This window comes from Bufo bufo, chromosome 8 (assembly GCF_905171765.1).
Source record: "Bufo bufo chromosome 8, aBufBuf1.1, whole genome shotgun sequence".
Lineage (NCBI taxonomy): Eukaryota > Metazoa > Chordata > Amphibia > Anura > Bufonidae > Bufo > Bufo bufo.
The window spans coordinates 212203411-212217569 of NC_053396.1; the positions used below are offsets into that span (position 1 = coordinate 212203411).

At 50.5% G+C, this 14159-nt stretch overlaps 1 protein-coding gene across 1 annotated transcript in view; it reads left to right on the forward strand.

Moving 5' to 3' along the window:
- Positions 1-12365: 12365 nt before the first annotated feature.
- Positions 12366-14159, forward strand: part of EXO1 (exonuclease 1) — a 33537-nt gene continuing 31743 nt past the window's right edge. Inside the window, exons 1-2 of the mRNA XM_040442211.1 lie at positions 12366-12498; positions 13840-14057. Of these exons, the coding sequence (XP_040298145.1) occupies positions 13897-14057 (161 nt within the window). The 5' untranslated portion in view covers positions 12366-12498; positions 13840-13896. The remainder of the gene's footprint in view (positions 12499-13839; positions 14058-14159) is intronic.

A 14159-nucleotide genomic window follows, 5' to 3' on the forward strand; every position in this document is an offset into this window, starting at 1 on the left:
AAAGAGCATTATAAAAAATGGTCCCTATCACTGTTCCGACACATTAGAATAAAAAACAAATAAATGGCAGTTACATTTTAAGTGCAAATTAGATGTTTTGCGGTTGTGGGAAATCTAGTAAAAACAGAAGTAGATAATGGAAACTGCAGTATGTTTATGTGCAGAAATGTGTCCAAAATTTAAAGTACTGTAATAATTAACTCAATGACCTTGTCGTAAAAACTAATAGCATTAAATACAATGCATATCAAGAAAGTAAAAATATCTATCCCACATAGTGGGAAAAAGCAGCTGTTGCAAGGATTAAATGCCAAACTGTAACTGAATAGAAAGTGATTCCAGCATAAATACACAGTATCTGAGGATAAGTTTAAAGGGTTTCTGTCACCAGAATTAACCCTCTTAAACTGTCTGACAATTCTTACTTTTGTAATATGCAAATTAGCCTCTAGGAGCAGGGGGGGGGGGGGGGCGTTGCTTCTGCTCCTAGAGACTCCGTTCTCCCACCTCATTCCACGCCCTGCCGTCCATGATTGACAGGCCAGCGTTCGTCTTCTCCTGCCGGCCCTGTGTGCTGGTTAAACGGCCCAGCACACAGGGCACACAGGGCCGATAGGAGAAGGAGAACGCTGGCCTGTCAATCAAGGACGGCAGGGCGTGGAATGAGGTGGGAAAACGGAGCCTCTAGGAGCAGGAGCAACGCCCCCCCCCCTCCCCCCGCTCCTAGAGGCTAATTTTCATATTACAAAAGTAAGAATTGTGCAGTGGGGGGGGGCATCAATAAACATAAAAATATCAGAGTTGGATTCTGCTGACATTAGCACATCGCTAATGCCAGACAGTTTGGGGTTGCACCTCTGCTGATCAGCAAGGCTGCCAACTTTCCAGAAATTTCTGGACAGTCAGTAAAAATAGGTGGCTTTTTTCCTGTGTCTATGAAAAACAATTAGATGTGTCCTTGTTTTTTTTTTTTTTTTAGTCTGGTGACACCTAAAGGGGTTTTCCAAGATTTTTATACTGATGACCCCCACCGATGAGCTGTGAACACCGCGTCCTTCTCTCTGCTTTTCCTAGGGCGAATGACAAGGCGTTCATGTGGCCTAGGAGCACGTGATATATAATCTGTGAGAAAGTTCAAACAGCTGACCGGCGGGGGTCCCGGGGGCCGATTAGATACTGATGACCTATCCAGAGGATAGGTCATCAGTTAAAAAATCCTGTAAAACTCTTTTAACTAAATTAGTTTGGTGCCAATTTTAATCGTTTTACAGTTCACAGTAAATGCTGGTAATGAGTTCTTATCAGTATATTGAGTTATAGACATGGATTACTCTAATTATTTTTTTATTTTTTAACCCTCATTGGCACTGCCCACTGCGCCACCAATGTTTATTATATTGAGGGGGGGCGCACTGTGCCACCAATGTTTATTATATTGAGGGGGGGCGCACTGTGCCACCAATGTTTATTATATTGAGGGGGGTGCACTGAGCCACCAATGTATATTGTATTGAGGGGGGGCGCACTGCGCCACCAATGTTTATTATATTGAGGGGGGGCGCACTGCGCCACCAATGTTTATTATATTGAGGGGGGCGCACTGCGCCACCAATGTTTATTATATTGAGGGGGGGCGCACTGCGCCACCAATGTATATTATATTGAGGGGGGGCGCACTGCGCCACCAATGTTTATTATATTGAGGGGGGGCGCACTGCGCCACCAATGTTTATTATATTGAGGGGGTTGCACTGCGCCAATGTTTATTATACTGGGGTGTTGGGGGGGCGCACTGCGCCACCAATGTTTATTATACTGGGGTGTTGGGGGGGCGCACTGCGCCACCAATGTTTATTATATTGAGGGGGGGCGCACTGCGCAAATGTTTATTATACTGGGGTGTTGGGGGGGACGCACTGCGCCACCAATGTTTATTATACTGGGGTGTTGGGGGGGCGCACTGTGCCACCAATGTTTATTATATTGGGGGGGCGCACTGCGCACAACGATGGGTTAGGGAAATTTCACAGCAGAGTGCGCATGCGCTGGGAGCCTCGCCGGCGGTTAGGGTAGGGAAAAATTATGGGCCAGTGCACAGGTGCGGTGATCGGATGGATGTTCTCAGCAGGACACCGGCCGACACTGCGCATGTGCTGGGAGCCTCACCAGCGGTTAGGGTAGGGAAAAAGCACTGGCCCGTATGTCATTTTTCCCTTCCCTAACCGCTGGTGAGGCTCCCGGTGCATGCGCAGTGTCGGCTAGTGTTCAGCTGAGAACATCCATCCGATCACTGCGCCTGCGCACTGGCCCATAGTTTTTCTCTACCCTAACCGCCGGCGAGACTCCTGGCGCATGCGCACTCTGCTGTGAAACTTCCCTAACCTGACGTTGTGCGCCTGCGCGGCGCTGCACACCTCCTCACGTCATGTCCGGTGCGACCGGAAGTGACGAGGGTAGGGAAATCTCACGAAGTAGGGAAGTATGACATTACACCGGCCTTTGGGGTGTGTGGGCTGGTAACTACTTGGTTGGATAGTCAGCCAGCCTATGCCATGATGCCAGCAACAAGCAGTGTTTTTTTTTTTTTGGGGGGGGGGGGGGCCACAAGGTTAGCTCGCACAGGGCGCCTGGACACCTAAGGCCGGCCCTGGATTTAAGGATAAGTTTTCCAGAAAAAAAAATTCTGGTTGGCAACCCTGCCGATCAGCAGTTCTGTGCAGCTCAGTCGCTGGAATTTCACATCACTGTCAGCATTGAATTGAATGGGAGCACCATCACATTACCAGCTCTGTCCACTGCAATGTTGGGGGTACAACCACATAGGTTTCTGCATACAGTTTTGGAAGACAAAACTAGGAGTAAGTTCAAAAATGGGGAGAAGTTGCATCTGTCCTGTATACCTTCTTTACTTTTATGATCCATTATTGACTTCAACTTCCAAAACTGCATCAGGAAACCAGAGAGAGTGGACGTACATGGGAGGATTGGCCATAGACCCTACAGGGAAATTTCCCGGTAGGCCGATGCCCAGGGGGCCGCCCAAGCCCTCCTCTTAGTGTCACGGATGATGTTGCAGATAGCTGGAAATTATGGATAAACATCCGACTGGCTTGATCCCAAACTAAGGAGAATAAAGGTGACCCCTATAAAACCCTAAGAGCTCACCCTGACTGCTAAGCACATACAAAGGTCTCAGAGGTAGACGATTGCATGCCCTCGTACCTAGACTGTGTGACACCTGAAAACCCTATAATAGTGAGGGAACACGACCACCGACTCCCTGCACTTAATACCGAGGGAGTCAGGGTCACCTAGAATCAAGCCAGCAAGGAAACACAATACATGAAAGGACTTATCTGAACAAGCAGCAACAGAAGTCTCCAGCAGTGAACACTTCAAATCCAGGAAGTAGTATAAACCGCAAAGTGAGGCAGTATGGGAGGGAATATAAAGGAAAGAGGATTAGTCTAAATAGGTGACACCTGGGAGAAGGAAATGAGATGACAAAGTGAAACCAAAACAAAGAACATCATGCAAGAGGTAGAAAAGGACGTCTGTCAGACCTTCTCATAGATCTTGCGGTGACACTTAGCCACTAGGTGCATATAGATCTGATGCTCTCAGAATTAATGAGGGAGCACAGGGCACTTATACACTTGGCCAGAGCCTGCAGGTGCCCTCCTGAATTCAAATGTATTGACGTGCTCAGGACGATGAAACTGTTTAATACGGTGCACATGCAGTATGCCAGACCTTGCAGGGGAATTATACGTGAGGTCACGGTGTGAGCAATAGATGGGCCGAGGAAAATACAGTTCTGGTTACTCACGGTTATGTCGTCCCTGGGCAGGCTTGCATAAGTGAAGAGGAGAACAGCACAAGGATTCTCTGGGGCACACTCTGGTGTAAGGGACACAGGCCAGATGGTAGTTCGAGGTACCCTTGATGGTCTGTATTAATGTGCCTATGGCAAGGTCCCTTGTAGTCGTGACGCCAGTACCTTTTGTATGGAGGTACAACCATTTAATGTAGTGTTAATTGAGGAACTTGAAACTGAGACAAGAAGGATGAAATCCAGGGTGGAACTTTACGGAAGATAAATCTTGATAACAGTACATCCAAAGTAATAAAAGTCTCTTGGTACAGCCAGGCATTAAGCACAATCTCCCATGCATATGGGGGAAAGGGAAATGCAAGTCCTTAGTGAAAACAGGCTCTTTGTAATGAATAAGAAGCTACGGCTGGGTTCAGACCTGAGCGTTATACAGCGTGTTCCTACGCGCTGTAAAACGCTCAACAGGCAAAAACCAATGTTTCCCTATGGGCATGGTTCTCACCTGAGCGTTTTACAGCGCGTACGAACGCTGTAATAACCGGCGTCACGCAAAGGGAGGGAAATGGGAAGGCCCTGTCCAAGGGAGAGGGAAAGGTGGTGACCCCTGACTCACCTTGAGGCTGGCACCTGACTGCCCTGACGTCCCTAGACGGGTTCCTCACCTGTACGCCGATCACGTGCCTAAACCCTGGCTTTCCCTAAGATGAGCCCTATGTAGTGAACGGGGCGGTGGGATCACTAGTCCGCACCACTGACACTAAGAGGAAAACACCAAGGAGAGGACAGACAATACAGACAAACATATAATCCCAGGTGGGCCACAATAGCAGACCACAAAGGCCCAACAGGGATCCGGAGGGTAACGTTCTGGAACAACAACCAGGGAACACAGCTACACAGCTCCAGTGGGTCAGTATAGAAGTCCAGGCAGGAAGCTCTATATCTGGCAACCAGAGAAGTGGGAGAGGGGAATATAAGGAGGTTGGGAGTGCTGGACAAGAATCAGCAGGAGGAGAAGCTACGGATCCCTGAGTGAGACAAAAAGGATTGCAAGGCAAACACAGAAAGCTACCATTACGAAACAGCACTGTGACTTCCTGACCCCGGGTATAACGGAGTCAGACATGACTCTTGACACCCTCGTGACAAACGCGCTGTAAAACGCCCTGAACCTCAAGAAGTACAGGAGCTTCTTTGGGGCGTATTGTCGTGCGTTCCCGCCCATAGACTTCAGCGGGATCGCGCCTAAATGGGCGTTTGCTTGTTTCCGCCCATTAAAAACGCCCGATACAAACGCCCCTATAAGAATGCCTGTAACCCAGCCTTACACTGGTAAAAACTCCGGCCTTATTCTAACCTTAGTTGAAGGTGCTTTTCTAAATCCTTGAACTTCTATTCCAATGTTGTTCTGACAGTTGGCCTAAACTGTCCTCAGAGTTTGAACTGGTGGTGAGGATGCCTGACGCTGTCTCCTACACCTGGTACAAAGGTGCCTAGTAAGCCCTCAAGTAATGGCCGTCTTGCTAATCCTTTGTCTTGAATAAACTGTAGTAATCCCTTAGATACTCGGCTGAATGCAGCTTGGACACTGGTCACCCCGGAGGAGCGATCTATAGAAGCGGATTGCTCACCTCTAGGTAGAATAGTTGCAGGCTTGAAAACCCTGGACTGTGGAGCCGACAGAGCAGAGAGGCTGTGACTAGGCCTCCCTCCAGCTATACAGCTACATTGCTACTGCTTTCTGACTAAGCTCATGAGAGAACTGGACTGTTCTAGAATGAACTCTCAACTGATCTGCCTAACTAGGTCTGAGCTAAGCTATATATATACACTGCTCAAAAAAATTAAGGGAACACGTAAACAACACAATGTAACTCCAAGTCAATCACACTTCTGTGAAATCAAACTGTCCACTTAGGAAGCAACACTGAGTGACAATCAATTTCACATGCTGTTGTGCAAATGGGATAGACAACAGGTGGAAATTATAGGCAATTAGCAAGACACCTCCAATAAAGGAGTGGTTCTGCAGGTGGTGACCACAGACCACTTCTCAGTTCCTATGCTTCCTGGCTGATGTTTTGGTCACTTTTGAATGCTGCCGGTGCTTTCACTCTAGTGGTAGCATGAGACGGAGTCTACAACCCACACAAGTGGCTCAGGTAGTGCAGCTTATCCAGGATGGCACATCAATGCGAGCTGTGGCAAGAAGGTTTGCTGTGTCTGTCAGCCTAGTGTCCAGAGCATGGAGGCGCTACCAGGAGACAGGCCAGTACATCAGGAGACGTGGAGGAGGCCGTAGGTGGGCAACAACCCAGCAGCAGGACCGCTACCTCTGCCTTTGTGCAAGGAGGAACAGGAAGAGCACTGCCAGAGCCCTGCAAAATGACCTCCAGCAGGCCACAAATGTGCATGTGTCTGCTCAAACGGTCAGAAACAGACTCCATGAGGGTGATATGAGGCCCGACGTCCACAGGTGGGGGTTGTGCTTACAGCCCAACACCGTGCAGGACGTTTGGCATTTGCCAGAAAACACCAAGATTGGCAAATTCGCCACTGGCGCCCTGTGCTCTTCACAGATGAAAGCAGGTTCACACTGAGCACATGTGACAGACGTGACAGAGTCTTGAGACGCCGTGGAGAACGTTCTGCTGCCTGCAACATCCTCCAGCATGACCGGTTTGGCATTGGGTCAGTAATGGTATGGGGTGGCATTTCTTTGGAGGGCCGCACAGCCCTCCATGTGCTCGCCAGAGGTAGCCTGACTGCCATTAGGTACCGAGATGAGATCCTCAGACCCCTTGTGAGACTATATGCTGGTGCGGTTGGCCCTGGGTTCCTCCTAATGCAAGACAATGCTAGACCTCATGTGGCTGAAGTGTGTCAGCAGTTCCTGCAAGACGAAGGCATTGATGCTATGGACTGGCCCGCCCGTTCCCCAGACCTGAATCCAATTGAGCACATCTGGGACATCATGTCTTGCTTTATTCACCAACGTCACGTTGCACCACATACTGTCCAGGAGTTGGCAGATGCTTTAGTCCAGGTCTGGGAGGAGAAACCTCAGGAGACCGTCCGCCACCTCATCAGGAGCATGCACAGGCGTTGTAGGGAGGTCCTACAGGCACGTGGAGGCCACACACACTACTGAGCCTCATTTTGACTTGTTTTAAGGACATTACATCAAAGTTGGATCAGCCTGTAGTGTGTTTTTCCACTTTAATTTTGAGTGTGACTCCAAATCCAGACCTCCATGGGTTGAAAAATTTGATTTCCATTTTTTTATTTTTGTGTGATTTTGTTGTCAGCACATTCAACTATGTAAAGAACAAAGTATTTCAGAAGAATATTTAATTAACTCAGATCTAGGATGTGTTATTTTTGTGTTCCCTTTATTTTTTTGAGCAGTGTATATACACTGACACTGCCCCATCTTGTGGAGAAACAAGTGTAGTGCACCCTGACTAGGTCTGTGTAAAGGATCTTGCATGTAGAATCCCATTGTGACATGGGAGAATATGACAGGAGATGAAGTACAAAATGCAGGCATATTACATGACAATAGAACATAATTAAAACAAGTTTGCGGTGCCCACGGTCACGTAGAGGGACACTGCACTCGGGTGGAGTATTTTGTGTTCCACTGTGGTATTTAGCTCTGCAATACGGTATTGCTGGCCCAAACTACTTCTGTTGTCCTGCCTACTGTCAATTTGGAACCGCTTACAACATTGGGCCACTTTTAATTGTTTCCAGGGCCACATTAAGTTCCCAGTCCGCCCTCGGACATAACCTGACAGTGCTGTGTGGTTCAGTCGACGGAGCTACACAGAACAGCTAGTCAGCTAGTGAGTTGGAATACCCCTTTAACTTTTCCCTCTTTGGTGATCCTGTGCTCTGGCAAATGGCAAAAACCCCAATGATGTAATCAGTGGTCTGGCAGAAGTCTGCTCCGGCCCCATCAACTATAATGGGGACGGGCGGGAGACGTGGCCACAGCATGGCGGACAAAAACCGCAGCGTGCTGCAGTCGGACCTCCCGCCCCTCCTCATTATAGTGAATGGGGCCAGGCTTATTTTTTGGGGAATAAATTGTATTTTTTAATGGCACCACTTAATTTACCATGTCTTGTATTGGAATCCAGAAAAAAAAATTCTTGGTGAAATTGAGTTTTTGGGGGTTTCGATATTACAGTAATCACTATGCGCTATAAATTACATGGTGTCTTTATTCTGTGGGTCAATATAATTAAAGTGATACCAAATTTGCATAGATTTTATTTTGCTTTACAACTTTAACCCTTTAGTGACCACCCATACGTGTTTTTACGGCGGTCACTAAGGGGCCTTAGGCTGGGCCGCCGCGTTTTTACGGCGGCCCAGTCTAAGCGCTGCACGGCTCCCCCGTGCAGCGGGGAGCACTGACCTGGCTCTCACATGAGAGCAGGGTCCCTGCTCTAACAGCCCGGACCGGCAGGAGTGCCGATCCGGGCTGTTTAACCCTTTACATGCCGGGCGCAATGGCGCCCGCTGCACCCCAAAAATGCGATCGCGGGGTGCTGATGTGTTGGGAAGCTTACCTTGCTTCCGGATCAGGGCCCCGAGCCTGTCTTCCGTTACCTCCAGCAGGCTGTGCCTCTCTGGCGCAGCCTGCTGGTCAATGTTTGAATAGCATTGCTATTGAAATGCAATGCATTATAGAGATAATGCATTACATTTTAAAAGCAATCAAAATGCTGTATATTATAGTCCCCTTGTGGGACTATTAAGTAGTAAAAAAAATAGAAAAAAAATACACATTTATTAAATTAAAAAAATCCATGAAATAAAAAAATAGGCTTTTTTTCCATTGAAAATACGCTTTTCAATGAAAAAAATCGCAAAAAGAAAATATCCCCCATATGTTTGGTATTGCCGCGTCCGTACCGACCGGGACTACATAAATATTACATAAATTATCCCCTATAGTGAACGCCGTAAAAAAAAAAGACAGAATTTCGAATTTATTCTTAGTTTCCACCGAAAAAAACGTAATAACAAGCGATCAAAAAGCGGCATTTACTCCAAAATCATACCAATGAAAAATACAAGTCGTCTTTCAAAAATCAAGCCCTCACACAATTCCATATAAAAAAAAAAAAAAAGTTATGGGTCTTGTGAAGTGGCAATGCAAAATCATTTTTTTGGTAATAAAAAGGGTTTTATTGCAAAAAAAGTAGTAAAACGTAAACAAAATTATAAGTATTTAGTATCACTGTAATCGTACTGACCCAGAGAATAAAGATATTATGTTATTTTTACCGAAAAATGAACGCCATAAAATTTATAATGTAAAAACGCAGTGGCAGTATTGCTATTTTTCCCCATCTCCCTCCCAGAAAGAGTTAATAAAAGTTAATCAGAAAGTTATGTGTACCCCAAAATGGCGCCATTAAAAACTACAACTTGTCCCGTAAAAAACAAGCCCTCATAAAGCTATATAGACAAAAAAATACAAAAGTTATAGCTCTTGGAACGAGACCATGAAAAAAGGAAGAAAAACGCTTGGTCATAAAGGCCCAAACAGGCTTGGTCACTAAGGGGTTAAAAACCTATTATACAGCCGACTCCTTTCATGTATGGAGCGCCGTGGAGCCCTCTATGTACTCTGACTGTATATGTGGTCCCAGGACAGTGGCACAGCTATAGGAATCACATCAGTCTCAATTGCGACCAGGCCTCTAACCCACGGGGGCCCACAGGCCACCCCTTGCCAGTGACACACTGCCAATTATGGCATCTTTTGCTTTATAGGACGCAGTGCTTCTTATAAAGCGAATACTAGTGAGCGCTTCCATTATGGAGGCGCTCACTAGTCTGCAGGAGGAGTCAAGTCCTGTTAGCGCCATACTCACCCTGGTCTAGTCCAGGTCCGCTCTGCCCTGACTGCGTACAGCGTCAGGACGTAGAAGCGCACTATGGCCAGAGTTAGGTCACAGTACTGCGTGGGGCCAGAGAAGGTCAGCGAGAGGACTGAATGCCAGAGCATGAGGGGTACGTTTATTTATTCATTTTGTGTCTGATCTGAGGTCTGATATGTGATATGGGTTCTGAGGATCTGATATGGGGGTCTGACTCTGATCGGAGGTGTAATATGGGGGTCTGACTCTGATTGGAGGTGTAATATGGTGGTCTGACTCTGATCGAAGGGTGTAATATGAGGTCTGACTCTGATCAGAGGTGTAATATGGGGGTCTGACTCTGATCGGAGGTGTAATATGGGGGTCTGACTCTGATCAGAGGTGTAATATGGGGGTCTGACTCTGATCGGAGGTGTAATATGGTGGTCTGACTCTGATCGAAGGGTGTAATATGGGGGTCTGACTCTGATCAGAGGTGTAATATGGGGGTCTGACTCTGATCGGAGGTGTAATATGCGGGTCTGACTCTGATCGGAGGTGTAATATGGGGGCCTGACTCTGATCGGAGGTGTAATATGGGGGTCTGACTCTGATCAGAGGTGTAATATGGGGGTCTGACTCTGATCGGAGGTGTAATATGGGGGTCTGACTCTGATCGGAGGTGTAATATGGGCGTCTGACTCTGATCAGAGGTGTAATATGGGGGTCTGACTCTGATCAGAGGTGTAATATGGTGGTCTGACTCTGATCGGAGGTGTAATATGGGGGTCTGACTCTGATCGGAGGTGTAATATGGGGGTCTGACTCTGATCGGAGGTGTAATATGGTGGTCTGACTCTGATCGGAGGTGTAATATGGGGGTCTGACTCTGATCGGAGGTGTAATATGGGGGTCTGACTCTGATCGGAGGTGTAATATGGGGGTCTGAGGATCTAATAGCGGGGTCTGAGGATCTGATATGGGGGTCTGATCTTAGGTTTGCTATGGGGGTCTGATCTGACATGGAGTTCTGATGGGGTTCTCATCTAAAGTTTGATATGGGGGGGGGTCTGTGGATCTGATACAGTTACCATTACTATTACTAGGAGCACTATTAATTCTAGCAGGTGCTAATTGGGGCATTATTAATTCTTAGGGGCAATAATGGGGGCATTATCCATTCTGGGGGCACTAATGGAGGCATTACTATTAGGGGGGCATTATCCATTCTGGGGGGCACTAATTGAGGCATTACTATTAGGGGGGCATTAATGGGGCATCATCCATTCTGGGGGAGCACTATTAATACTGGGAGCCACATTGTAAAGCCACGCCCATAACCATACCCCCTTTGGGTGTGGCTTAACTTAGGGCTCTTTCACACCTGCGTTATTGTCTTCCGGCATAGAGTTCCGTCGTCGGGGCTCTATGCCGGAAGAATCCTGATCAGGATTATCCTAATGCATTCTGAATGGAGAGTAATCCGTTCAGGATGCATCAGGATGTCTTCAGTTCCGGTACGGAACGTTTGTTGGCCGGAGAAAATACCGCAGCATGCTGCGCTTTTTGCTCCGGCCAAAAATCCGGAACACTTGCCGCAAGGCCGGATCCGGAATTAATGCCCATTGGAAGGCATTGATCCGGATCCGGCCTTAAGCTAAACGTCGTTTCGGCGCATTGCCGGAGCCGACATTTAGCTTTTTCAGAGTGGTTACCATGGCTGCCGGGACGCTAAAGTCCTGACAGCCATGGTAAGTGTAGTGGGGAGCGGGGGAGCAGTGTACTCACCGTCCGTGCGGCTCCCCGGGCGCTCCAGAGTGACGTCAGGGCGCCCCAAGCTCATGGATCACGTGATCACATGGATCACGTCATCCATGCGCATGGGGCGCTCTGACGTCATTCTGGAGCGCCCCGGGAGCCGCACGGACTGTAAGTATACCGCTCCCCGCTCCTACTATGGCAACCAGGACTTTAATAGCGTCCTGGGTGCCATAGTAACACTGAAAGCATTTGGAAGACGGTTCCGTCTTCAAATGCTTTCAGTACACTTGCGTTTTTCCGGATCCGGCAGGCACCTCCGGCAACGGAAGTGCATGCCGGATCCCAACAACGCAAGTGTGAAAGAGGCCTTAGCTGGTATTTTTTGTTTGGAAAGGTGGCAACCCTAGTTGCCCATGGTTTATTTTGAGGCTGTACAGATTTCACAGCAGATCCTGCTAGACAACGGCTTTAAGACAGAGGCTGATTTGTAACTATAACCAGCCCCTCCCCCCGCACCTCACAGCAATGCTCGCACTTCACATCTGGCTCTAATGTTTTTCAGGTCCAGTCACAATTTTGGCGCCACATTCCGCGGTGACGTCTTGTTGACACGTGACCTCTCCACGCGGGGCGGGCCGCCAGTTGTAATTCCCATAATTGGAGCTCTTCAACCCGACACCTTTTGGCTAAGTTCTAATATAAGTGCAAAAACGCGACCCCCCAAACGTTACTCAAGACCCGGGTATTTATTAAAAGCTCCGTAAAAAGCAGCTCGACTCAGAGCTCTACTGCCCAGCCGTCATATTCCCTTACTTGTAATGGCGACTGAGGTTCTCAAGCACCGCCCCTTAGCTGGGATCACGTGAGTAAGGTGGGCGGTCCCTCGCAGGCTGAAGGCGCGCCACGATTTAAAGTGTCTTTCTGGCTGAGCCCGAGCCCGGTCGGTGCGGGTCCCCAGAGGGATGATGTCGGAGTAGTCTGCTGGAGCCAGGGCTCGGAGAGAAGGCTGCAACTCCCGACTGGTACAGTGCACTTATATAATCCGGAGATTATTCTGGGACTTGTAGTGCAGCAGCCCCATGTTTCTTAGATATGGGGGCAGTGCTAATGTTCCCAATGAAAGGGATTTAGGGAGGAACAAGAAATGCCACCATGTTTGGAAACTTAATACCTGTATAGTCACAAGCCCCCCCCCCCCTAGAGAATACTTGACCTCTCCTTGTAACCATGACGCCCCATCTTTAGGATAGGGCTGCACGGCGAATTTGGCGGCGGAGTAGGTGGTGGCGGGGCTGACGGCGGCGGAGTAGGCGGTGGCGGGGCTGACGGCGGCGGAGTAGGCGGTGGCGGGGCTGACGGCGGCGGAGTAGGCGGTGGCGGGGCTGACGGCGGCGGAGTAGGCGGTGGCGGGGCTGACGGCGGCGGAGTAGGCGGTGGCGGGGCTGACGGCGGCGGAGTAGGCGGTGGCGGGGCTGACGGCGGCGGAGTAGGCGGTGGCGGGGCTGACGGCGGCGTAGTAGGCGGTGGCGGGGCTGACGGCGGCGGAGTAGGCGGTGGCGAGGCTGACGGCGGCGGAGTAGGCGGTGGCGGGGCTGACGGCGGCGGAGTAGGCGGTGGCGAGGCTGACGGCGGCGGAGTAGGCGGTGGCGGGGCTGACGGCGGCGGAGTAGGCGGTGGCGGGGCTGACGGCGGCGGAGTAGGCGGTGGCGGGGCTGACGGCGGCGGGGCTGACGGCGGCGGAGTAGGCGGTGGCGGGGCTGACGGCGGCGGAGTAGGCGTTGGCGGGGCTGACGGCGGCGGAGTAGGCGGTGGCGGGGCTGACGGCGGCGGAGTAGGCGGTGGCGGGGCTGACGGCGGCGGAGTAGGCGGTGGCGGGGCTGACGGCGGCGGAGTAGGCGGTGGCGGGGCTGACGGCGGCGGAGTAGGCGGTGGCGGGGCTGACGGCGGCGGAGTAGGCGGTGGCGGGGCTGACGGCGGCGGAGTAGGCGGTGGCGGGGCTGACGGCGGCGGTGGCGGGGCTGGCGGCGGCGGGGCTGACGGCGGCGGCGGGGCTGACGGCGGCGGAGTAGGCGGCGGCGGGGCTGACGGCGGCGGAGTAGGCGGCGGCGGGGCTGACGGCGGCGGAGTAGGCGGCGGCGGGGCTGACGGCGGCGGAGTAGGTGGCGGGGCTGACGTAGGCGGTGGCGGGGCTGACGGCGGCGGAGTAGGCGGTGGCGGGGCTGACGGCGGCGGAGTAGGCGGTGGCGGGGCTGGCGGCGGCGGTGGTGGGGCTGGCGGAGTAGGCGGTGGCGGGGCTGACGGCGGCGGTGGTGGGGCTGGCGGAGTAGGCGGTGGCGGGGCTGACAGTGTTTTTATAATTTTACATTTTTTACAGGGCTAACAAGAATTTGGAATTGGCCGCTGCTTTGAACTGGTGCAGATATGGGAATTCAGGGTTTACTACAGTTCCTTAAGGAAGCCTCAGAGCCCATCAATGTGAAGAAATACAAGGGTCAGACGGTGGCCGTGGACACGTACTGCTGGCTTCACAAAGGAGCCTTCGCCTGTGCTGAGAAACTAGCCAAAGGAGAACCAACCGACCAGTAAGTGTGTCTGTAGCTAGAAACCTCTTATGAGTGGGAATTAAAGTAAGGGGCTCCCAAAACGTGGACACCAACAGCGACACCCTTGTAGGTCATCTAGCA